General features: G+C 43.0%; 1 protein-coding gene across 2 annotated transcripts in view; it reads right to left on the minus strand.

The window, feature by feature from the left end:
• Window positions 1-17,774: 17,774 nt before the first annotated feature.
• The window catches only part of ARHGEF40 (Rho guanine nucleotide exchange factor 40), a 165,499-nt gene continuing 156,840 nt past the window's right edge, over window positions 17,775-26,433 (minus strand). For both annotated transcript variants that reach the window (XM_069760341.1, XM_069760350.1), the window contains exons 21-22: window positions 19,791-19,846; window positions 17,775-19,703 (exon numbers count right to left, since the gene is read on the minus strand). In XM_069760341.1, coding sequence (XP_069616442.1) covers window positions 19,662-19,703; window positions 19,791-19,846 — 98 coding nt within the window. In that variant the 3' untranslated portion in view covers window positions 17,775-19,661. The remainder of the gene's footprint in view (window positions 19,704-19,790; window positions 19,847-26,433) is intronic.

Raw genomic sequence — 26,433 nt, forward strand, 5'->3', positions numbered from 1 at the left:
TTTCCTGCAGAGAGAAGTCCTGGCTGGATGAAATGATGGCGGTCTGTGCTGGATGAAAGATGAAGGACTTCACGTAGAGACGTCACTGGTGAGTCAGTGTGTTACCTATACACTGACACTATACACTGTATACAGAGCTCCTGTGTATAATTTCACTAGTGATCACTATATTATCTGTACACAGACACTGCATACTAAGTACAGATCTCCTGTGTATAATGGCACTTATGGTGATAATATGGCGCTTTTTTAAAAATTACTGATCAGAATTGTAGTATTCAGTCACTATGTGGTGGTAATATGTGGTCTGGACATGGTGTTGTGGTATTTGTTCCTTGTATGTGATATTATTCGATCACTGTGGTGGTAATATGTGGTCTGGTCATGGTGTTGTGGTATTTGTTCCTTCTATGTGATATTATTGGGCATTTTAAAAATTGAAAAATAAATAAAAATATACCTAAATTGTATTGCATATTTTAACAAATATTTAATAGGTTACAGCAGAGTAGGGCCCGGCCAAAAGTGTCTACCGTGTTATGGTGGCGGCTTAAAAAATCTTTTGGCCAAAACAAAAGCTGCCTGCTATATGTGTGATCTGGTGATGGGAACTGTTAATGTGTGATTGGTGAGAAGTGGAGTTTTTCCAAGAGAGAGCGGTGGGACTGTGGACAGTTCGAGGGGTGGAGCCTGGAGGCGGGGCTGGGGTGGAGCCTGGGCGGAGTCTCAAGGGGGCCCCGAAAATTTTGCCAGTATGGGGCCCCGAAATTTCTAGTGGCAGCCCTGAGTACATTCGCCTGTCAACTGAAAATGCTGACAGGCTGACTCTTATAAAAATGAACAAGGGCTGGATTGGGCCAGACTTCTCAACACCACAGAATGATAGCAGCGTAACATAAACTGAAATCCAATGGCGAACACAGTAAAAAAAAATGTTGCTTTTTCATTATACTGACTCACAATAAAAGAGAATAAAAAGTGATCAAAAAGTCGTATATAAAAAAATGGTATAAATCAAAATGCCAAACTGTCCCACAAAAAACAAGCCCTAATATGGCTGATTTGGAAAAAAAATTAAAAAACGTTAAAGCTCTCAGAATATGGGAATGCAAATACAAATTCATTTTTGAAAAAAATTTGTTTTTAGTGTGAAAAAATAGCAAAAATTAAAAAACAATATAAATCTGGTATCGCTGTAATCACACTGACCCAACGAATAAATCAGTCTTATCACTTTTACCGTATGGTGAACGGCGCAAAAAATAAAAGCAACAACTGTGTTGCTTGTTTTTGTTCATTTTGTGTTTGAAAAATCTGAATAAAAAGTGATAAAAATTATTATGTGCCCCAACATGGTACCAAAAAAATCTGTAACTCATCCCTCAAAAAATAATTCCTCATGCTGCTCTATTTGCCAAAAATAAAAAGTTACAGCTCTCAGAATATGTCGACGAAAAAACTACATTTTATAGAAACATTTTTTTTAACTATGATAGCAGCAAAACCTAAAAATTTGGTATCACTATAGTTGCACTGACCAGAAGAATAAATCTGGCTTATCACTCATACCGCATGGTGAACTGCGCAAAAATAAAACTAAGAACTATTCTTGTACTGCTATTTGTTCATTCTACCTCCCAAAAATCAGAATAAGGCTCGGCTCACATTTATCCTGCGCTCTCTGCTGAGCGCTAACGTCAGGTTTTCAGTGTAAATTCCCCAAAACTGTGATTCACACAAAACCCCGGACAGAACCACTCACTTATGAGGCAGATTGGATCACTTTAGACTGGTCTCTGTTTCGGTGGTGTCCCATCAGTTCAGTCATCTTTTTAGTGCACAAGTATGGATGACTACAGATCTGTGCACACCCAAAAAGATGGAGGATGGGGTTTTCACGTTACTGGTAGAAAAAAAGACTCTGGAAAAGCAACATGGCTCCTGCCCCCTCAGATAAAATCCAGTGAATTCTGTACTCCCAAATTCAAATGTTCCCTCCTGAGCCCCTGTGCCTAAACCACTGTAAGTGGCCACATGTTTGGCATTATTGTAGTGAGGAGAGAGCACTTATCAATTTACAAGGTGCGTGTCACCAGAATCACAAGCTGGGAATAATGTATGGAGGCGCTGCATTATATGGGGGCTCTACACTCAGGGGTGGATTATAATAGGGTCAATCTGGGCGGTAGCCCAGGGCCCAGTGGTGTGGGGGGGCCCTGGGCTACCACTCAGATTGCCCGCCGCCATCAGGGCATTAGTGCCCTAACTGGCATATTGGCCCGGTGGGCAGAGGGGGCCCGCATCGGGCCCCATCTCATCTGCTCACCGGGCCCCTACTGGTGCTGCAGCAGTTTCACCTATTGACGTGCGGGTGCGCACCCGCACGTCAATAGTTAACAACAGCCGCCAGCCAATTGGAGGCTGGCAGCTGAAGTCGGCCGCAGGCGCAGCGCACACGTCGCCGGCGTCTGACATCATTGTCAGTCGCCGGCGAGTCCGCGCTGCTGGACGGAGCTCGCCGCCGGAGCGCCGTTCAGGTGAGGAGAACTCGTTATTTTTTGCGAACGGCAATCCGGGGGGCCCGAGGCAATATGCTGGACACACTGGGGCAGATTGCTGGACACACTGGGGGCAATGCTGGAGACAGTGGGGCAGATTGCTGGGCACACTGGGGGCAATGCTGGAGACACTGGGGCAGATTGCTGGACACACTAGGGGCAATAAGCTGGAGACACTGGGACAATATGCTCGAGACACTGGGGGCAACATGCTGGACATTTTGGGAGCAAAATGCTGGACACACTGGGGGTAGGATGCTGGAGACACTGGGGGCAACATGCTGGACACATTGGGGGCAGGATGCTGGACACATTGGGGGCAGGATGCTGGACACATTGAGGGCAGGATGCTGGACACATTGGGTGACAGGATGCTGGACACATTGGGGGCAGGATGCTGAACACATTGGGGGCAGGATGATGGACACATTGGGGGCAGAGATGCTGGACACATTGGGGGCAGAGATGCTGGACACATTGGGGGCAGAGATGCTGGACACATTGGGGGCAGAGATGCTGGACACATTGGGGCAGAGATGCTGGACACTGGGGGCAGAGATGCTGGACACTGGGGGCAGAGATGCTGGACACTGGGGGCAGAGATGCTGGACACTGGAGGCAGAGATGCTGGACACACTGGGGGCAGGACTGGAGACAGAATGTAGGCAGAATGTAGATACGGGGGCATGATTGGAGACACGGGGCAGAATGAAAGACATGGGGCAGTATTGGAGACAGATCATGCAGTATCATGGGGCAGGATGGATACAATGGAGACTGATGGTCAGGATGGGGAGATCATATGGGGCAGGATGGATACTCATGAGGGCAGGATGGGAGAACATATGGCTGGAGCCAGGAATGAGATACACTGGGCCAGGATGGGGGATATTATTATTACCATAAGGGCTAATTAAGGGATATTATTACTGCAGTGATGTATTTATTTTATTTTTTGAGGACACTTTTAAATGGGGGGTGGTCCTGTTACTGTGTAGAGTGACACTATGTCGCCTCTTTTTCTTCATGTGGTGTAATGTAGAAGTTGGGAAAAATTAAGTAATGTGTTCTACAAGCGGAGCTCGAGATAACTGTTATTTCCTGCAGAGACGAGTCCTGGCTGGATGAAGTGATGGCGGTCTGTGCTGGATGAAAGATGAAGGGCTTCACCTAGAGATGTCACTGGTGAGTCAGATTACCTATACACTGACACTATACACTGTATACTATATACTGAACTAAAGGGTAAATTGACTAGATCAATGGATGTTTGACAGGTTATAGTTTCACACAGCAACTATTTTTCTGGAATAATCTGGTTCAGGTATATGATGACCCCATCACATGACCCCATCACATGACCCCGTCACATGACCGGGGGGCCCACAGTGTCTGAACAGCCCAGGGCCCTGGCTACCCTTAATCCACCCCTGTCTACACTGTATGAGGGCACAATGTATGGGCACTAAACTAGCATATTTGCAATTCTCCAGAACAAAGCATAGTGTGGATGTTACAAAATAGTCACTGCAGCCATAAATGAATTCACTCAGAGCTGAATTTCTAAAATGTGGTCACTGTTGGGGTGTTTTTGTTTCCCTGGCACCTTCAAGGCTCCACAAATGTCGCCTGCAAACTATTCTAGCAAAATCTGTGCTCCAAAAGCCAAATAGCGCTCCTACCTTCTCAGCCCTGGCCAAACAGTAATATCTGATGACATGTGGGGCATCACCATGTTCGGGAGAGATTGCACAATAAATTATGGGATCCAGTTTCACCTATTAACCCTTGTGTACCTGACAGATTTGCAGCAAATACAAACATTACGTTTCCCACTAAAATGTCATATTTCCAAGTCTCAATGTTATAAAATTATGTGAGGCACCTAAGAGTTCAAAATACTCACTACACCTCTAGATTAATTCCTTAAGCAGTGAAGTTTCAAATATGGGGTCACCTGAGGGATTTCTGTTCTTCTGGAAACTCATGGGCTTAGCTAATGGAGCCCAGAATCTATTCAAACAAAATCTGCGTTCTAAAAGCCAAGTAGCGCTTCTTCCCATCTGATCCCTGCCATGTGCTTAAACAGTAGTGTACAACCAAATATCGTGTATGGCCACATTCAGGAGAAATTGCATATCAAATTGTGGGGTCCAATTTCTCCCAATAACCCTTGTGTAAATAATAAATATAATAAAAAAAAATCTAAAACAGTACTTTAGAGGAAAAAATAAAAATGTTTGTTTTCACATCTAAATGTTATAAAGTTTTGTGAATTATACTGTATGTAGGTGAAAAATGCTCAGCACACTCTGATATGAATTCCTTGAGCGGTCGAGTTTCCAAAATGTGGTCACTTGATTGGGGTTTCTGCTGTTTTCGCATGTCAGGAGCTCTCCAAATGCAACATGGCATTCACAATCTATTCTAGACATATAGCACTTTTTCCTGACCTAGCCCTGCCATGTGCCCAAACAGAAGTTTTTTGACCACATATGGGGTACTAAGAACCCGGAGTTATTTAAATGCACTTGTTTTTTACTTATTTAGTTACAGCAGGGTTTTTTGCTCATTTTGTTTCTTGTAAGCTTTATGGCCAATGTGAACATTCATTTATGTGCTGCATGTATACCAACTTAATCCAAGCTCAATTTTTGTGTTTTTCTTTGTGTTTTTGCATTTTGTGCAAGCCGGAGTCTGGCCTCCCTTTTCTGAGCTGGTAATTACATTGAAAAGCTTCCCCAGACTGGTGTCCATAGATAAGGACCCAGTCCTTTTATTTGCCCTTATTCACATACTGAGGTCAACTCTGACACAGTGTAGGACCGTCCAGATCAGGGCACCTTGACGATGGTGGGATGGGTTTTTTGCTATTTTTGATCAAAAACAGTATTACTAAGAACCCTGAGTTATTTAAATGCAGTTATTGAGTTACAGCAGGGTTTTTTTGCTCATTTTGTATCTTGTAGGTTTTGATGATTAGGTGTATGAAGACTGTCAGATCTCAGAGGAAACAGCATACACGTGTGAGATGCAGCAGACAGGGGGCCCCAGCTGGTGGCATTCCTGGCGAATGAACCAAGTCACTGAGCCGCAGGTAGTGTGTGACGTCACAGTCTTGAATTACGGAAGATGAGAGAGTCCACGCTTCCTTTCCTTATGCATTTCAGAAACTCCAGTTTCCTTCCCTAGAGGAGACTGTGGTCATGCTGATACAACCAGCCAATAGTACCTACAGTAATCTAAATTGATTGGTAATTACTGCATCCAACTATTTCTAAGAGCAATTAGTACCTGTATTCCCATCAGTGTCTGTTGGTATCAGTATGAGACATTATTATGTTGAAAAAATATTGCACACACGTATATACCCTCATCCACAAAGCACTCCATGGCTCAGCACCACCCTACATCTCCTCTCTGGTCTCAGTCTACCACCCTACCCGTGCCCTCCGCTCCGCTAATGACCTCAGGTTAGCATCCTCAATAATCAGAACCTCCCACTCCCGTCTCCAAGACTTTACACGTGCTGCGCCGATTCTTTGGAATGCACTACCTAGGTTAATACGATTAATCCCCAATCCCCAGAGTTTTAAGCGTACCCTAAAAACTCATTTGTTCAGACTGGCCTACCACCTCAATGCATTAACGATAACGATCCCTGTGTGGCCTATTTAAAAAAAAAAACAAAAAAAAAAACAATCAGGTTCCTCGCATCATGTTCTCATTCACTTTATGCAGTTAATAGCCCTCTGTGTCGTTACTGCTACATACTTAGGCAATTAACTGGTTCATGCAGCTTTACATGAACACCCGAGCCTTACACTATGGCCGGTCCGAATAACTAAAGCAATTGTTATCATCCACCTCTCGTGTCTACCCTTTTCCTCATAGTTAGTAAGCTTGCGAGCAGGGCCCTCATTCCTCCTGGTATCTGTTTTGAACTTTATTTCTGTTATGCTGTAATGTCTATTGTCTGTACAAGTCCCCTCTATAATTTGTAAAGCGCTGCGGAATATGTTGGCGCTATATAAATAAAAATTATTATTATTATTATATATACAGTGTGGGCCATTTATATGGATGCACCTAAATAAAGTGGGAATGGTTGGTGATATCAACTTCCTGTTTGTGGCACATTAGTATATGGGAGGGGGAAAACTTTTCAAGATGGGTGGTGACCATGGTGGCCATTTTGAAGTCGGCCATTTTGGATCCAACTTTATTTTTTTCAATAGGAAAAAGGTCATGCACCATCTTGGGTGTCACGTCCGAGCATTCCTACATGAACAGTTTCCTGGAAAGTGGATTGGTCGTTGTGGGCCAGTTGAATGGCCACCAAGGTCTCCCGATCTGACCCCATTAGACGTTTATCTTTGGAGTAATCTGAAGGCAATTGTCTATGCTGTGAAGATACGAGATGTGCAGCATCTGAAACAACGGATACTGGAAGCCTGTGCTAGCATTTCCTCTGCGGTGTTGTTATCAGTGTGTCAAGAGTGGGAGAAGAGGGTTGCATTGACAATCCAACACAATGGGCAGCACTTTGAACACATTTTATAAGTGGTCATAAACTTGTAAATAACTCATGAAAGAATAAAGTTACATTAAAACCAAGCACACCATTGCTTTTCTTGTGAATTTCTCAATAAGTTTTATCACCAACCATTCCCATTTTATTTAGGTGTATCCATATAAATGGCCCACTATATATATATATATATATATATATATATATATATATATATACAGTTGTGTGAAAACGTGTTTTGCGCCTTCCTGATTCCCTATTTTATTGCATGATTGTTACAATTTAAATGTTTCAGATCACCAAACAAATTTAAATATTAGACAAAGATAACATAAGTAACCACGAAATGCAGTTTTTAAATTAAGGAGTTTATTATTAACGGAAAGGGAAATCCAAATCTACAGGGTCCTGTGTGAAAAAGTGATTGCATTATTTATTTTTATATACCACGCAAACTTGGCACTTGTGTAGTAACATTTTTGTAGCCCTTTATTTGCTCTAATCAGGTCATCTTGCACCTTACAACCACTTCTGAGCTATTCATATATTTCTAAGAGAGATCTAATACTCATTTATTTATCTATTTATTTATTGTCCATCTCTTTGTAGGACTATGATCCACATTCATTTATGAGCGAGATATTTAGTAAACCTAGCATTTCTCTCATGATTATTTCTTTATAGTAAACAGGGGGGCCGATATTCCTATCATTGATTACAACGACTTAATATTTAAAACTGTGCAATACCTATTACATTTAGTCCTACCTACAATCCTTGGGCACATGGGGTTATTCTCTCCACATCCCTTTTTTAATGGTTTTTTATGTTTTTCCAAATTGTGAATAAAGATTTTCTGTGATTACAAGACTGGGTATTTATGCTTCCTTTTCTTTTTGGATTTGTGTACTAGTGGGAGTTACCCTTTTATATATTTATTTGTTTTGGCCCCATTTTTGTCGGATATCAATACAGAGAAATTATTATTATTTATTATTATACAGCCATTTATTCCATGGCGCTTTACATGTGAAATGGGTATACATAATAAAAAACAAGTACAGTAATCTTAACCCCTTAGTGACAGAGCCAATTTGGTACTTAATGACCGGGCCAATTTTTACAATTCTGACAACTGTCACTTTATGAGGTTAGAACTCTGGAACGCTTTAACAGATCCTGATGATTCTGAGAATGTTTTTTCATGACATATTGTACTTCATGTTAGTGGGAATATTTCTTTGATATTACTTGCGATTATTTATGAAAAAAATGGAAATATGGCGAAAATTTTTAAAATTTAGCAATTTTCAAACTTTGAATTTTTATGCCCTTAAATCACAGAAATATGTCACACAAAATAGTTAATAAATAACATTTCCAACATGTGTACTTTAGATCAGCACAATATTGGAAACCAATTTTTTTTTGTTACGAAGTTATAAGGGTTAAAATTTGACCAGCAATTTCTCATTTTCACAACAAAATTTACAAAATCATTTTTTTAGGGACCATCTCACATTTAAAGTCACTTTGAGGGGTGTTTTATATCACAGAACATATAATGAAGGTGCCAACAAATTCAAAAATTCACAGCAAAGGAACACCATATAAGAATAGAATAATATACCCAATAAAACTTAACATTTAATAATACTCTTTATAATAAAAACACATACCACATACAACCTAAGACCAGTACCAGTTGTTTGACACAAAAGATATAAGACAAAGATACAGGGTGCTCTCGATCCCTAGGTTCCCGACTGTCTGTCCCCTACCTTGCCGCGGAGGTTGGCACCCTATATATCCTGCGCAATGGCGCCCCCGCTCAACGTAGGCTATCCCTAAATCGCCCTGATGGGCCCTTACGTGCAAGAAATAGAAAAAAAAAAGTCAAACAACAGAGCATACACTCATAAACAGATTATCACAGTGATAACTAATAGTAGAAAACTTATTGCACATGCCCAGATATATTAGTGCGTATCATAAAATACGTTTAGATGTTGCATTTAGAATGATAAGCAACAGACTAGGGAAACCTGTAAAAAATCCCTAGGTGGCCCTACCTGCTAGTGGGGGTTGGCACCCTAGAATCCTGCGCAGATGGCGCCCCCACTCCACGTAGTCTATCCCTGGTGACACCCTAAGCTACTTGCAAGGGGATAAACAATATATACATAGAACCAAATAACTTACAAAATGTATAAATAGGGGCAAAAACAACACTTAACCAGAGATAGAGATAATACACGGCAGGCCCCAAAAATTTGTGTCAAAAGGGCTAAACACAACACACCAAATAGTATCAATAAATTGAAAAAATTCTAAATATACAATCCTCAAATATGAAATTCTCTCTGACGTGACGATTCAGGAGGATAAAGATCACACTCTAAGCCATTAATGTGCGGTGGGGAACAGTGTCCATCCGGTACCACAGGTCTCAATCAGCCGATTGAGACCTGTGGTACCGGATGGACACTGTTCCCCACCGCACATTAATGGCTTAGAGTGTGATCTTTATCCTCCTGAATCGTCACTCAGATAAGTTCTCTGAATGCTTATAAGTATGTCTCCTGATGAACTGATTTCAGGGAAACGCGTCGAGATTTTCATACTTGAGAGAGAATTTCATATTTGAGAATTGTATATTTAGAATTTTGTCAATTTATTGATACTATTTGGTGTGTTGTGTTTAGCTCTTTTGACACAAATTTTTTGGGGCCTGCCGTGTATTATCTCTATCTCTGGTTAAGTGTTGTTTTTGCCCCTATTTATACATTTTGTAAGTTATTTGGTTCTATGTATATATTGTTTATCCCCTTGCAAGTAGCTTAGGGTGTCACCAGGGATAGACTACGTGGAGTGGGGGCGCCATCTGCGCAGGATTCTAGGGTGCCAACCCCCACTGGCAGGTAGGGCCACCTAGGGATTTTTTACAGGTTTCCCTAGTCTGTTGCTTATCATTCTAAATGCAACATCTAAACGTATTTTATGATACGCACTAATATATCTGGGCATGTGCAATAAGTTTTCTACTATCAGTTATCACTGTGATAATCTGTTTATGAGTGTATGCTCTGTTTGACTTTTTTTTTTCTATTTCTTGCACGTAAGGGCCCATCAGGGCGATTTAGGGATAGCCTACGCTGAGTGGGGTGCCATTGCGCAGGATATATAGGGTGCCAACCTCTGCAGCAAGGTAGGGGACAGACAGTTGGGAACCTAGGGATCGAGAGCACCCTGTATCTTTGTCTTATATCTTTTGTGTCAAACAACTGGTACTGGTCTTAGGTTGTATGTGGTATGTGTTTTTTATTATAAAGAGTATTATTATATGTTAAGTTTTATTGGGTATATTATTCTATTCTTATATGGTGTTCCTTCACTTTGAGGGGTATACATGACAGAAAATACCCAAACTTGACACCATTCTAAAAACTACACCCCTCAAGGTGCTCAAAACCACATTCAAGAAGTTTATTAACCCTTTACGTGCTTCACAGGAACTGAAATTATGTGGAAGGAAAAAAATCAACATTTATTTTTTTTGCAAACCTTTTACTTCAGAACCAATTTTTTTTATTTTCACAAGTGTAAAAAGAGAAAATGAACCACACAATTTGTTGTGCAATTTCTCCTAAATAAGCAGATACCCCATATGTGGGGGTAAACCACTGTGTGGGCGCACAGCAGAGCTCGGAAGGGAAGGAGCGCCGTTTTACTTTTTCAATGCAGAATTGGCTGGAATTGAGATCGGACGCCATGTCGCGTTTGGAGAGCCCCTGATGTGCCTAAACAGTGGAAACCCCCCACAAGTGACACCATTTTGGAAACTAGACCCTTTAAGGAACTTATCTAGATTTTTGGTGAGCACTTTGAACCCCCAGGTGCTTCACTGAAGTTTATAACGTAGAGCTGTGAAAATAAAAAAAAGCATTTTTTCTACAAAAATGATCTTTTCGCCCCCCAATTTTTTCATAAGGGTAATAGGAGAAATTAGACCACGAAAGTTGTTGTACAATTTGTCCTGAGCACGACGATTCCCCATATGTGGGGGTAAACCCCTGTTTGGGCGCATGGCAGGGCTTGGAAGAGAAGGAGCTCCGTTTGACTTTTTCAATGCAGAATTGGCTGGAATTGAGATCGGACGCCATGTCACGTTTGGAGAGCCCTTGATGTGCCTAAACAGTGGAAACCCCCCACAAGTGACCACATTTTAGAAACTAGACCCATTAAGGAACTTATCTAGATGTGTGGTGAGTACTTTGAACCCCCAAGTGCTTTACAGAAATTTATAACGTAGAGCCGTGAAAATACAAAATCCTTTTTTTTCCTCAAAAATGATTTTTTTGCTCGCAATTTTTTATTTTCTCAAGGGTAACATGAGAAATTGGACCCCAAAATTTGTTGGCCAGTTTGTCCTGAGTACGCTGAAACCCCATATGTGGGGGGGGGACCACTGTTTGGGCACACATCAGGGCTCAGAAGGGAAGTGGTGATGTTTTAAAATGCAGACTTTGATGGAATGGTCTGCGGGCGTCATGTTGCATTTGCAGAGCTCCTGATGTACCTAAACAGTAGAAACCCCCCACAAGTGAGCCCATATTGGAAACTAGACCCCCCAAAAAACTTATCTAGATATGTGGTGAGCATTTTGAACGCCCAAGTGCTTCACAGAAGTTTGTCGCAGAGCCGTGAAAATAAAAAATCTTTTTTTTTTCCCACAAAAAATGATTTTTTAGCCCCCAATTTTTTTTATTTTTGCAAGGGTAACAGGAGAAACTGGACCCCGAAAGTTGTTTTCCAATTTTTCCTGAGTACACTGATACCCCATATGTGGGGGTAAACCACTGGGCGCACGGCAGAGCTCAGAAGGGAAGGAGCACCATTTGACTTTTTGAGCGCAAAATTGGCTGTCGCGTTTGGAGACCCCCTGATGTACCTAAACAGTTGAAACCCCCCAATTCTAACTCCAACCCTAACCCCAACACACCCCAACCCGATCCATAATCCTAATCACAACCCTAACCATAACCCTAATCACAACCCTAACCCCAAAACACCCCTAATCCTAACACTAACCATAACCCTAATCAAAACCCTAAGCCCAACACACCCCTAATCCTAATCTCAACCCAAACCTCAAACCTAATCCCAACACACCCCTAACTCTAATCCCAAACCTAACCCTAATCCCAAACCTAACCCTAATCCCAAACGTAACCCTAATGCCAACCCTAACCCTAATCCCAACCCTAACCCTAACTTTAGCCCCATCCCTAGCCCTAAGTTTAGCCTCAACCCTTACCCTAACTTTAGCCCCAACCCTAACTTTAGCCCCAACCCTAACTTTAGCCCCAACCCTAACCTTAGCCCTAATTGGAAAATAGAAATACATTTTTTTATTTTATTATTTTTTCCTAACTAAGGGGGTGATAAAGGGGAGGGTTATTTACTATTTTTTTATTTTGATCACTGTGATAGGATCTCACAGTGACCACCCGGCAGACCCCAAAGATCGGGCGGGTGCCGGCCGGTGCACTGTGCATGCGCCCGCCATTTTTTGTCGGAAGATGGCGGCGCCCATTGGGAGCCACGAGGAGAATCGGGGAGACGGGTGAGTATCGGGGGGGGGGGGGGGGCGATAGGGGACCCCACTTCTCTGTCCTCTGATGTGCGATCACATCAGAGGACAGAGAAATTAAATGGCAAATTGCTTTTTTTTTTTTGCGACTGCCGGTAAACGGTTAATTACCGGCGATTGCAACTTGGGGGTCAGTAAAAACCGACCCGAATCATGTTCTCTGGGGTCTTGGCTACCCCCGGCAACCGAGACCCCAGAGAAAATCCGACTCTGGGGGGCGCTATACACTTTTTCCACAGCGCCGTTAATTAATGGCGCTGTGGTTTAAGTACCCTTAACTGCTGCCGTTAAAAGGCGTATCGGCGGTCCTTAAGGGGTTAAACAATACAAGTCCCGACTGGTACAGAAGGAGAGGACCCTGCCCGCGAGGGCTCACAATCTAAATGCAATATAATACACTTCTCTGCATTTAAAGGGAACCTGACAGGTCCCCCATGCCCTCCAACCCACCAGCATTAGACTATTTGTTGCTAAATACCATGCCTAACCAGTCTTTTTAGTGTTTAACGCCTGGACCCATGTTTTTTTTTTAAAAAAAGGCTTTATGAACTTTGCATTTCTTATGCTAATTAGGCCTTTGACTAGTTGATCAGGTATTTTCCCAAGACTAGTCAGCTCTCATAGCATGTTTTCATGCCCCTGTGGGCATGATAACATGATATGCAAAAGTCGGCATCATCGCTAGCTCACTACAAAACTCGCACGTGGCTTTTTCACCCACATCTTTGCTCCTCTGAAGCCAGGTGTACACTTCCCGACTTCAAAGGTGAATTGCTCATGTCCAGAAGTGAGGAAAGTACCTCCAAGCATGCACAGTGCTCCTCTGAAGCCGACAGCAATTGGGAAAGATTTTTTCTGGGGTTAACATCTTGAGAGTTATACAGGGTGGGCCATTTATATGGATACATCTAAATAAAATGGAATGGTTGGTGATATCAACTTCCTGTTTGTGGCACATTAGTATATGGGAGGGGGAAAACTTTTCAAGATGGGTGGTGACCATGGTGGCCATTTTGAAGTCGGCCATTTTGGATCCAACTTTATTTTTTTCAATAGGAAAAAGGTCATGCACCATCTTGGGTGTCAGGTCTGAGCATTCCTACATGAACAGTTTCCTGGAAAGTGGATTGGTCGTTGTGGGCCAGTTGAATGGCCACCAAGGTCTCCCGATCTGACCCCATTAGACGTTTATCTTTGGGGTCATCCGAAGGCAATTGTCTATGCTGTGAAGATACGAGATGTGCAGCATCTGAAACAACGGATACTGGAAGCCTGTGCTAGCATTTCCTCTGCGGTGTTGTTATCAGTGTGTCAAGAGTGGGAGAAGAGGGTTGCATTGACAATCCAACACAATGGGCAGCACTTTGAACACATTTTATAAGTGGTCATAAACTTGTAAATAACTCATGAAAGAATAAAGTTACGTTAAAACCAAGCACACTATTGTTTTTCTTGTGAAATTCTCAATAAGTTTGATGTGTCACATGACCCTCTTCCCATTGAAAAAAATAAAATTGGATCCAAAATGGCCGACTTCAAAATGGCTGCCATGGTCACCACCCATCTTGAAAAGTTTGCCCCTTCCCATATACTAATGTGCCACAAACAGGAAGCTGATATCACCAACCATTCCCATTTTATTTAGGCGTGTCCATATAAATGGCCCACACTGTACTTGGATACTTCCTTTGTTAGGGCAGGAGCATATACATGGGGCAAGGCAGGATAGATAGACGTGATATGTAATTTTAGTTATCCGTGGAACTTGACATTCTTATGGCTCAAATGGGTGAAATCTACACTTTTCTATGCATTATACCTTTTATTTGATTTGTTCTAAATCCACTAAACATACCAAAAGAACTGGCGCACAGCTATAAACTATACACATAAAAGGGGGGTGCAAGTAGCAGCATAGTAAATGACAAGAAGGGAGAAGAAAGACGCTGCTACAAAAATTGCACACCACCCGGTATATGAACATGCAAAAAACACTTTATTGGCATAGACAATAAAAACAATTAAAAACATAGAACCACTGTAAACCACCTGGACATAAATACATGTGTATATACATAGCAATAATTATACAGCCTATCAATATTCCCTATGGACATATTGATAGGCTGTATAATTATTGCTATGTATATACACATGTATTTATGTCCAGGTGGTTTACAGTGGTTCTATGTTTTTAATTGTTTTTATTGTCTATGCCAATAAAGTGTTTTTTGCATGTTCATATACCGGGTGGTGTGCAATTTTTGTAGCAGCGTCTTTCTTCTCCCTTCTTGTTCTAAATCCACACACTACCAATCAACAAGTCTATCATTTACTAATGTATTAATATAGACGTTATTCTTGGGTTATTGTGGTTCATTCTTTCCTGGGTTTATCCTTATTTTATGATAATTATTTAAAGTTATCTGTTAGGTAACGTTCACACTAGCGTTATGCTAGTGTGCGTCGGGTTAGCGTCGGGCGACACAGCGGCGACGCACGCGTCATGCGCCCCTATATTTTACATGGGGGACGCATGCGTTTTTGTTTGTTGCGTTGTGCGACGCATGCGTCTTTTTTGCCGCAAGCGTCGGACCAAGAAAACGCAACAAGTTGCATTTTTCTTGCGTCCGATTTTCGGCAAAAAACGACGCATGCGTCGCAAAACGCAGCGTTTTTGCGTGCGTTGTGCGTTTTATCGCCGACGCAGCGGCGCACAGCGCTAGTGTGAATGTAGCCTTAGAGAGTTTTTCTACACTGTTTAACTGTATATTCTGGGGGACTAGATCCTGTAGGTACTAACACTAACAGGCATCTGAATTGACCAGCAATGAGTCTGGATCTAAATACTATTGAAGCCCCATGGAGAGAGATTAAAATTGCTGTTGGGAAAAGGCATCCTTCAAATATGAGAGACCTGGAGAAGTTTACAAAAGAGTGAGCCAAAATTCCAGTTGAAAGGTGTAAGAAGCTTGTTGATCATCATATGAAGCGACTGATTGCAGTTATTTATTCCAAAGGGTGTGCAAACAAATATTAGGTTGAGGGTGCCACCAATTTTGTCCAGGACATTTTGGAGGCTTTGTGTGAAATTATGTCCAATTTGCCTTTTTTTAATGTTTTTTTTTGTGTTGTTCCAATACACAAAAGCAAAATAAACATGTGTATAACAAAACATATGTAAATTCAATAATTAAACGTGTAAATGCAATAATTTTCTGGGAAATACTTCCATTTTCTGGAACAATTTCAAGGGTGCCAACTCTTTCGGCCACGACTGTGTGTGTGTGTGTGTGTGTGTGTGTGTGTGTGTGAGATAGAGATATGTATTTATATATTTTAGTGTTCCCTTTAATTTTTTTGAGCAGATATATATATATATATATATATATATATATATATATATATAGCTGATCAAAAAAAATAAAGGGACCACTAAAATACCTCATCCTAGATATCACTGAAAGAATTATTCCAATTGCAAATCTTTATTCATTACATAGTGGAATGCGTTGAGAACACTAAAACATAAAAATGATCAATGTCAATCAAAATTAATATTTCATGGAGATGGATTTGGAATGATACTTAACATCAAAGTGGAAAATCAAGTTACAGGCTGATCCAACTTCAGTGGAAATGTCTCAAGACAAGGAAATGATGGTCATAGTGTGTGTGGCCTCCAAGTGCCTGAATGGCATCCCTACAATGCCTGGGTATGGTCGTCATGAGGCGGTGGATGTTATCCTGAGGGATCTCCTCTCAGAACTGGATTAAAGCATCAGTCAATTCCTAGACAGTCTGTGGTGCAACATGGAATTGGTAGATGGAACGAGACATGATGTGCCAGATGTGCTTGATTGGAATCAGGTCTGGGGAACGGGCAGGCCAGTCCATAGCATCAATACCTTCATCATGCAGGAACTACTGACACACTTCAGCCACATGAGGCCTAGCATTGTCACGCATCAGAAGGAAGCCAACTAAACCTGCTTATGGTATCACAATAGGTCTGTGGATCTCATCTCAGTGCCTAATGGCAGTCAGGGTACATCTGGCAAGCACATGGAGGGCTGTCTGGCCCTCCAAAGAAATGCCTCCCCACACCATTACTGACCCACTGCCAAACTGGTCATGATGGAGAATGTTGCAGGCAGCAGAATGTTCTCCATGGCATCTCCAGACTCTGTCGCATGTGCTCAGTGTGAACCTGCTCTCATCCGTGAAGAGCACAGGGCGCCAATGTCGAATATGCCAATCTTGGCATTCTCTGGCAAATGCCAGTCGCTCTGCACGGTGTTGGGCTGTATTCACAACACTCACTTGTGGATGTCGGGCCCTCATACCAACCTCATGGAGTCTGCTTCAAGGCTCTGGCACTGCTCCTCCTTGCACAAAGGAGGAGGTAGCGTACCTGCTGCTGGGTTGCTGCCCTCCTACGGCTCCTTCCACATCTCCTGGTGTACTGGCCGGTCTCCTGGTATCTGCTCCATGCTCTGGACGCTGTGCTGATAGACACAGCTACCCTTCTTGCCACAGTTCGCATTGATGTGCCATCCTGGATGAACTGTACTACCTGAGTAACTTCTGTGGGTTGTAGACACTGCCTCATGCTACTGTGCAGTACCTCTATGGGTGAGAGCAATGACAAAATGCAAAAGTGTCCAAAACAACTGCCAAAAAAGATGAGAACAGAGTAATGATCTGTGGTCACCCCCTGTAAAACAACTCCTTTGTAGGGGTTGTCTTGCTAATTGCCTATCATTTCTACCTGTTGTCTGTTCCATTTTACTGCAGAAGAAATTGATTCACAATTGGTGTAGCTTCATAACTGGACAGGTTGATTTTCACAGAAGTGTGAATGACTTGGAGTTACATTTTGTTGTTTAAGTGTTCCTTAAATTTTTTTAAGCAGTGTATATTATTGTAATTATTACGGTACTTTCTAAACTACAGCCACAACATATGGCAATGAATAAATATGTTCTTGAGAAAGCTTTTTATATGAAATAAGACATAAAATTGAAAAATATTAATGAGAATGAATTGATAATGTTTAATAATAAAAAAGTGCCAAAGACAAACCACAGACAAGACACAAGGTAGAAAAAACAAAACAAAACAGAAAATAAGCTAAACAAGGTTAACATTGGCATACATGTGAGAATAATACTTTATGCTTACATACGGTAATCAATGCCTTTCTATTCTGTGCCAAGGTCGGAAGATATGTTTTATTGTTATTGTTTGCAAAAAGTTTACTTGTACCTGTTTATATAAAAGAAAAGTTGACTATAAATGATTGTAGTTTGATAGAGAAGGTAGAGGGACAATCGCTTACACTCCTCCCCAGACAAACAAATGGCAGGGACTGCGCCAATCTGAGGCAAACAGGCTGTACCATTCTAAAGCATTGTCCGGCAGGGATTGCACCAGCATGTTAGGGGTTAGGAATGTACCATAATAGCATGAAACAATATCTAGTTACAAATAGATGTACCATGGCAGGCATAACCCAGCAGAGATGAATACATTCCAAGCCCCCCTGAAGTACTGCAGCAAAACTAAAGAGCAAAGAATCTCCTCTTCCTTGTCTCCAAATCTCATTGTTTCCTGTAGAGAGGATACAATCAATACATCTCTTTATAAACGCGTCTGCTGCAGGCTGCCAGGCAGGGTTTATTGATCTCCACATATCAGGTTATACCCTTTCTACTCAGCACAGAAGCAAAATGTAAAAGAGCGCATAATAGGCAACGTGATCTACAGAGACAAATAAACGTAAAACATAACATACACAGGCATAGGTTTCCCTCTACGTTACACTTATGCATGCACATTTGCTATTGCATGTTTAGCAGAAGAAAACTGACATTGTTTTTTTTTCTTTTTTAAAAAAGTGCAAGCTCTACGAGGAAGAACATTGATTTCTACGAAAAGGCACAAGAATGGAGAGAAGAAAAGTGCCATTTTTATTAATCACCTTCCATAGAAGCTGAGATAAATCTTATAGCTCAGGTCTATCAACCTGTTCACCCGTTCAGCATTGATTTCCTGGCTCTAATAACTGTCGTCCGGTCAGAAAACATCCACGCCGCTCCCAGGTCCCAGCTGTATGACTGCCATTGTCCAGTCTGCACTATTCATCCAGTTAAGCATTTGTATGGCTGTCTATCGAGTGCATAGTATTAGATTGATCATGTCATCCCTTATATATTCCTGGCTTCTAGATGGCTATTATTTTAAGACTAGAAAAGCAATATGATATGTTTCTATGGCTTTTTCTAGCAAGTACCATTTGGATATAAATCCTGCTAATTAAATATTCTATTGCTGTATTCATACTGCCAAAAATACTAACCCAAAGTATTTGGAGCAGGGTGCAGTTCCATATAAGAGACACAAATAGCCATGTAGTAAAGCCACCCCAGCAGGCTATATTTCCAGGACACTGACAGTTGTCATGCTATATTAGGCTCATTAGTAATAATTAGCAATAATCATTGGTATTATGGATCTAAAGCTGTATCCAGGTATGATAATGAAATAATACTGATAATTGTAAATTAATTATCGCTAGATATTTTCCATGAACCCCATTACACTGGGCCTGGACTTGTCCTATTCCGTACAACTGATTGTCCACTACTTTAAGAACAAATCTGACATTTCATCTTTCCACATCAGATAGTCGGAGAGAAGAAGGTACCGATTGCAAGCGGAAACAGAGCCGAGAACATCTTCTAACTAATCAGAAATATTTCTTCCGCGAAGGGACTTGTTCGTGATGTCTGAGATTTTTGGTTCCTTGTGGAAACAAATGAAGCACCGTCATCCGCTGAGGTTGTGTAAATGCTGAATGTGATCTCCAGCGATTATGGCACCATAAAGGTAGAGTTTTAAAGGCGCACACATGGCATTACACAGATGTGGAAGGGAAGATGGCTTCAATGGATAACTCCTAAAATGAAGGGAGAACTGTAAGTGACAGGTATTGACTGGAGGCCGAAAAATCCATGATAAATATGGGTATGGCCAGGAATATTACCTTTGGTTTGTCTCCCTCCTTAATAGGTGAGATTGATTTTAGGCACACTGGGCCACCTATAGAAAACACAAGATGGCTAACTCAAATATGTGCCAAACTACAAAGTAGAGAAACCAGTCGTATACAATTGCATTACATTAAGATGCATGGTGCCTCTCTTTACTAGTTAATAGCTTAAAAGATCCATTAAATATACGCTGAAATCTGTTAGTCCTGATATTGTGTATACAGAATACATACAAACGTGGCCTGGCTATGCAATTTTCAATAACACTGCAGGAAAAGGAAGATTTGACCAAGATATAGTTGCAGTTATAATAATTCATTGTGAATTTGGCGAATAAACCTAAATTACAAACTTCTGCTTTTTGTAATAAACCAAACAAGAACAATTTATATAGCTCATCACATCTAATATAATAAGTGTTTTCCAAAAATTCTACACAAAATGCCACTTTTATCAGCTACTGCAGTCTCAGAATTACTCAACCCCTTCATAACAAGTGTCTTTAGCACTCAGTAAAGCACCTTTGGCTGTTATGACCTGCTGGAAGGAGTATTTGGCAGAGAAGCAGTGTGTGTGTGTATTTAGCAGAGGGGCAGTGTGTGTGTGTGTATTTAGCAGAGGGGCAGTGTGTGTGTGTGTATTTAGCAGAGGGGCAGTGTGTGTGTGTGTGTATTTAGCAGAGGGGCCGTGTGTGTGTGTATTTAGCAGAGGGGCAGTGTGTGTGTGTATTTAGCAGAGGGGCCGTGTGTGTGTGTGTATTTAGCAGAGGGGCAGTGTGTGTGTGTGTATTTAGCAGAGGGGCAGTGTGTGTGTGTGTATTTAGCAGAGGGGCAGTGTGTGTGTGTGTGTGTATTTAGCAGAGGGGCCGTGTGTGTGTGTATTTAGCAGAGGGGCAGTGTGTGTGTGTATTTAGCAGAGGGGCCGTGTGTGTGTGTGTATTTAGCAGAGGGGCCGTGTGTGTGTGTATTTAGCAGAGGGGCAGTGTGTGTGTTTGTGTATTTAGCAGAGAAGCAGTGTGTGTGTGTATTTAGCAGAGGGGCCGTGTGTGTGTGTGTATTTAGCAGAGGGGCAGTGTGTGTGTGTGTATTTAGCAGAGGGGCAGTGTGTGTGTGTGTGTGTGTATTTAGCAGAGAAGCAGTGTGTGTGTGTATTTAGCAGAGGGGCAGTGTGTGTGTGTGTGTGTGTGTGTGTATTTAGCAGAGAAGCAGTGTGTGTGTGTATTTAGCAGAGGGGCAGTGTGTGTGTGTATTTAGCAGAGGGGCAGTGTGTGTGTGTATTTAGCAGAGGGGCCGTGTGTGTGTGTGTGTATTTAGCAGAGGGGCAGTGTGTGTGTGTGTGTGTGTGTGTGTGTATTTAGCAGAGGGGCAGTGTGTGTGTGTGTATTTAGCAGAGGGGCAGTGTGTGTGTGTGTATTTAGCAGAGGGGCAGTGTGTGTGTGTGTATTTAGCAGAGGGGCCGTGTGTGTGTGTATTTAGCAGAGGGGCAGTGTGTGTGTGTATTTAGCAGAGGGGCCGTGTGTGTGTGTGTATTTAGCAGAGGGGCAGTGTGTGTGTGTGTATTTAGCAGAGGGGCAGTGTGTGTGTGTGTATTTAGCAGAGGGGCAGTGTGTGTGTGTGTGTGTATTTAGCAGAGGGGCCGTGTGTGTGTGTATTTAGCAGAGGGGCAGTGTGTGTGTGTATTTAGCAGAGGGGCCGTGTGTGTGTGTGTATTTAGCAGAGGGGCCGTGTGTGTGTGTATTTAGCAGAGGGGCAGTGTGTGTGTTTGTGTATTTAGCAGAGAAGCAGTGTGTGTGTGTATTTAGCAGAGGGGCCGTGTGTGTGTGTGTATTTAGCAGAGGGGCAGTGTGTGTGTGTGTATTTAGCAGAGGGGCAGTGTGTGTGTGTGTGTGTGTATTTAGCAGAGAAGCAGTGTGTGTGTGTATTTAGCAGAGGGGCAGTGTGTGTGTGTGTGTGTGTGTGTGTGTATTTAGCAGAGAAGCAGTGTGTGTGTGTATTTAGCAGAGGGGCAGTGTGTGTGTGTATTTAGCAGAGGGGCAGTGTGTGTGTGTATTTAGCAGAGGGGCCGTGTGTGTGTGTGTATTTAGCAGAGGGGCAGTGTGTGTGTGTGTGTGTGTATTTAGCAGAGGGGCAGTGTGTGTGTGTGTATTTAGCAGAGAAGCAGTGTGTGTGTGTATTTAGCAGAGAAGCAGTGTGTGTGTGTATTTAGCAGAGGGGCAGTGTGTGTGTGTGTATTTAGCAGAGGGGCCGTGTGTGTGTGTGTATTTAGCAGAGAGGCAGTGTGTGTGTGTATTAAGCAGAGGGGCAGTGTGTGTGTGTGTATTTAGCAGAGAAGCAGTGTGTGTGTGTGTGTATTTAGCAGAGGGGCAGTGTGTGTGTGTGTATTTAGCAGAGAAGCAGTGTGTGTGTGTATTTAGCAGAGGGGCAGTGTGTGTGTGTGTATTTAGCAGAGGGGCAGTGTGTGTGTGTATTTGGCAGAGAAGCAGTGTGTGTGTGTATTTAGCAGAGGGGCAGTGTGTGTGTGTGAATTTATCAGAGGGGCAGTGTGTGTGTGTGTGTGTATTTAGCAGAGGGGCAGTGTTTGTGTGTGTATTTAGCAGAGAAGCAGTGTGTGTGTGTATTTAGCAGAGGGGCAGTGTGTGTGTGTATTTAGCAGAGGGGCCGTGTGTGTGTGTGTGTATTTAGCAGAGAAGCAGTGTGTGTGTGTATTTAGCAGAGAAGCAGTGTGTGTGTGTATTTAGCAGAGGGGCAGTGTGTGTGTGTGTGTATTTAGCAGAGAAGCAGTGTGTGTGTGTGTGTGTGTGTGTGTGTGTATTTAGCAGAGGGGCAGTGTGTGTGTGTGTATTTAGCAGAGAAGCAGTGTGTGTGTATTTAGCAGAGAAGCAGTGTGTGTGTGTGTATTTAGCAGAGAAGCAGTGTGTGTGTGTATTTAGCAGAGGGGCAGTGTGTGTGTGTGTGTGTATTTAGCAGAGAAGCAGTGTGTGTGTGTATTTAGCAGAGGGGCAGTGTGTGTGTGTGTATTTAGCAGAGGGGCCGTGTGTGTGTGTATTTAGCAGAGGGGCAGTGTGTGTGTGTATTTGGCAGAGAAGCAGTGTGTGTGTGTATTTAGCAGAGGGGCCGTGTGTGTGTGTGTATTTAGCAGAGGGGCCGTGTGTGTGTGTATTTAGCAGAGGGGCAGTGTGTGTGTGTATTTAGCAGAGGGGCCGTGTGTGTGTGTGTATTTAGCAGAGGGGCCGTGTGTGTGTGTATTTAGCAGAGGGGCAGTGTGTGTGTGTATTTAGCAGAGAAGCAGTGTGTGTGTGTATTTAGCAGAGGGGCAGTATGTGTGTGTGTATTTAGCAGAGGGGCCGTGTGTGTGTGTATTTAGCAGAGGGGCAGTGTGTGTGTGTATTTAGCAGAGGGGCCGTGTGTGTGTGTGTATTTAGCAGAGGGGCCGTGTGTGTGTGTATTTAGCAGAGGGGCAGTGTGTGTGTGTGTATTTAGCAGAGAAGCAGTGTGTGTGTGTATTTAGCAGAGGGGCAGTGTGTGTGTGTATTTAGCAGAGGGGCCGTGTGTGTATTTAGCAGAGAAGCAGTGTGTGTGTGTATTTAGCAGAGAAGCAGTGTGTGTGTGTATTTAGCAGAGGGGCAGTGTGTGTGTGTGTATTTAGCAGAGAAGCAGTGTGTGTGTGTATTTAGCAGAGAAGCAGTGTGTGTGTGTATTTAGCAGAGGGGCAGTGTGTGTGTGTGTATTTAGCAGAGAAGCAGTGTGTGTGTGTATTTAGCAGAGAAGCAGTGTGTGTGTGTGTATTTAGCAGAGAAGCAGTGTGTGTGTGTGTGTATTTAGCAGAGAAGCAGTGTGTGTGTGTATTTAGCAGAGGGGCAGTGTGTGTGTGTGTGTATTTAGCAGAGGGGCCGTGTGTGTGTGTGTATTTAGCAGAGAGGCAGTGTGTGTGTGTATTAAGCAGAGGGGCAGTGTGTGTGTGTGTATTTAGCAGAGAAGCAGTGTGTGTGTGTGTGTATTTAGCAGAGGGGCAGTGTGTGTGTGTGTATTTAGCAGAGAAGCAGTGTGTGTGTGTATTTAGCAGAGGGGCAGTGTGTGTGTGTGTATTTAGCAGAGGGGCAGTGTGTGTGTGTATTTGGCAGAGAAGCAGTGTGTGTGTGTATTTAGCAGAGGGGCAGTGTGTGTGTGTGAATTTATCAGAGGGGCAGTGTGTGTGTGTGTGTGTGTATTTAGCAGAGGGGCAGTGTTTGTGTGTGTATTTAGCAGAGAAGCAGTGTGTGTGTGTATTTAGCAGAGGGGCAGTGTGTGTGTGTATTTAGCAGAGGGGCCGTGTGTGTGTGTGTGTATTTAGCAGAGAAGCAGTGTGTGTGTGTATTTAGCAGAGAAGCAGTGTGTGTGTGTATTTAGCAGAGGGGCAGTGTGTGTGTGTGTATTTAGCAGAGAAGCAGTGTGTGTGTGTGTGTGTGTGTGTGTATTTAGCAGAGGGGCAGTGTGTGTGTGTGTATTTGGCAGAGAAGCAGTGTGTGTGTGTATTTAGCAGAGGGGCAGTGTGTGTGTGTGAATTTATCAGAGGGGCAGTGTGTGTGTGTGTGTGTATTTAGCAGAGGGGCAGTGTTTGTGTGTGTATTTAGCAGAGAAGCAGTGTGTGTGTGTATTTAGCAGAGGGGCAGTGTGTGTGTGTATTTAGCAGAGGGGCCGTGTGTGTGTGTGTGTATTTAGCAGAGAAGCAGTGTGTGTGTGTATTTAGCAGAGAAGCAGTGTGTGTGTGTATTTAGCAGAGGGGCAGTGTGTGTGTGTGTATTTAGCAGAGAAGCAGTGTGTGTGTGTGCGTGTGTGTGTGTGTATTTAGCAGAGGGGCAGTGTGTGTGTGTGTATTTAGCAGAGAAGCAGTGTGTGTGTGTATTTAGCAGAGAAGCAGTGTGTGTGTGTGTATTTAGCAGAGAAGCAGTGTGTGTGTGTATTTAGCAGAGGGGCAGTGTGTGTGTGTGTGTATTTAGCAGAGAAGCAGTGTGTGTGTGTATTTAGCAGAGGGGCAGTGTGTGTGTGTGTATTTAGCAGAGGGGCCGTGTGTGTGTGTATTTAGCAGAGGGGCAGTGTGTGTGTGTATTTGGCAGAGAAGCAGTGTGTGTGTGTATTTAGCAGAGGGGCAGTGTGTGTGTGTGTATTTAGCAGAGGGGCCGTGTGTGTGTGTATTTAGCAGAGGGGCAGTGTGTGTGTGTATTTAGCAGAGGGGCCGTGTGTGTGTGTGTATTTAGCAGAGGGGCCGTGTGTGTGTGTATTTAGCAGAGGGGCAGTGTGTGTGTGTATTTAGCAGAGAAGCAGTGTGTGTGTGTATTTAGCAGAGGGGCAGTGTGTGTGTGTGTATTTAGCAGAGGGGCAGTGTGTGTGTGTATTTAGCAGAGGGGCCGTGTGTGTGTGTGTGTGTGTGTGTATTTAGCAGAGGGGCCGTGTGTGTGTATTTAGCAGAGGGGCCGTGTGTGTGTGTATTTAGCAGAGGGGCAGTGTGTGTGTATTTAGCAGAGAAGCAGTGTGTGTGTGTATTTAGCAGAGGGGCAGTGTGTGTGTGTATTTAGCAGAGGGGCCGTGTGTGTATTTAGCAGAGAAGCAGTGTGTGTGTGTATTTAGCAGAGAAGCAGTGTGTGTGTGTATTTAGCAGAGGGGCAGTGTGTGTGTGTGTATTTAGCAGAGAAGCAGTGTGTGTGTGTATTTAGCAGAGAAGCAGTGTGTGTGTGTATTTAGCAGAGGGGCAGTGTGTGTGTGTGTATTTAGCAGAGAAGCAGTGTGTGTGTGTATTTAGCAGAGAAGCAGTGTGTGTGTGTATTTAGCAGAGGGGCAGTGTGTGTGTGTGTGTATTTAGCAGAGAAGCAGTGTGTGTGTGTATTTAGCAGAGGGGCAGTGTGTGTGTGTGTATTTAGCAGAGGGGCCGTGTGTGTGTGTATTTAGCAGAGGGGCAGTGTGTGTGTGTATTTGGCAGAGAAGCAGTGTGTGTGTGTATTTAGCAGAGGGGCCGTGTGTGTGTGTGTATTTAGCAGAGGGGCCGTGTGTGTGTGTATTTAGCAGAGGGGCAGTGTGTGTGTGTATTTAGCAGAGGGGCCGTGTGTGTGTGTGTATTTAGCAGAGGAGCAGTGTGTGTGTGTATTTAGCAGAGAAGCAGTGTGTGTGTGTATTTAGCAGAGGGGCAGTGTGTGTGTGTGTATTTAGCAGAGGGGCAGTGTGTGTGTGTATTTAGCAGAGGGGCCGTGTGTGTGTGTGTGTGTGTGTGTATTTAGCAGAGGGGCCGTGTGTGTGTATTTAGCAGAGGGGCCGTGTGTGTGTGTATTTAGCAGAGGGGCAGTGTGTGTGTGTGTGTATTTAGCAGAGAAGCAGTGTGTGTGTGTATTTAGCAGAGGGGCAGTGTGTGTGTGTATTTAGCAGAGGGGCCGTGTGTGTATTTAGCAGAGAAGCAGTGTGTGTGTGTATTTAGCAGAGGGGCAGTGTGTGTGTGTATTTAGCAGAGAAGCAGTGTGTGTGTGTATTTAGCAGAGAAGCAGTGTGTGTGTGTATTTAGCAGAGGGGCAGTGTGTGTGTGTGTATTTAGTAGAGAAGCAGTGTGTGTGTGTATTTAGCAGAGAAGCAGTGTGTGTGTGTGTATTTAGCAGAGAAGCAGTGTGTGTGTGTA

This window comes from Ranitomeya imitator, chromosome 1 (assembly GCF_032444005.1).
Source record: "Ranitomeya imitator isolate aRanImi1 chromosome 1, aRanImi1.pri, whole genome shotgun sequence".
Taxonomy (NCBI): Eukaryota; Metazoa; Chordata; class Amphibia; order Anura; family Dendrobatidae; genus Ranitomeya; species Ranitomeya imitator.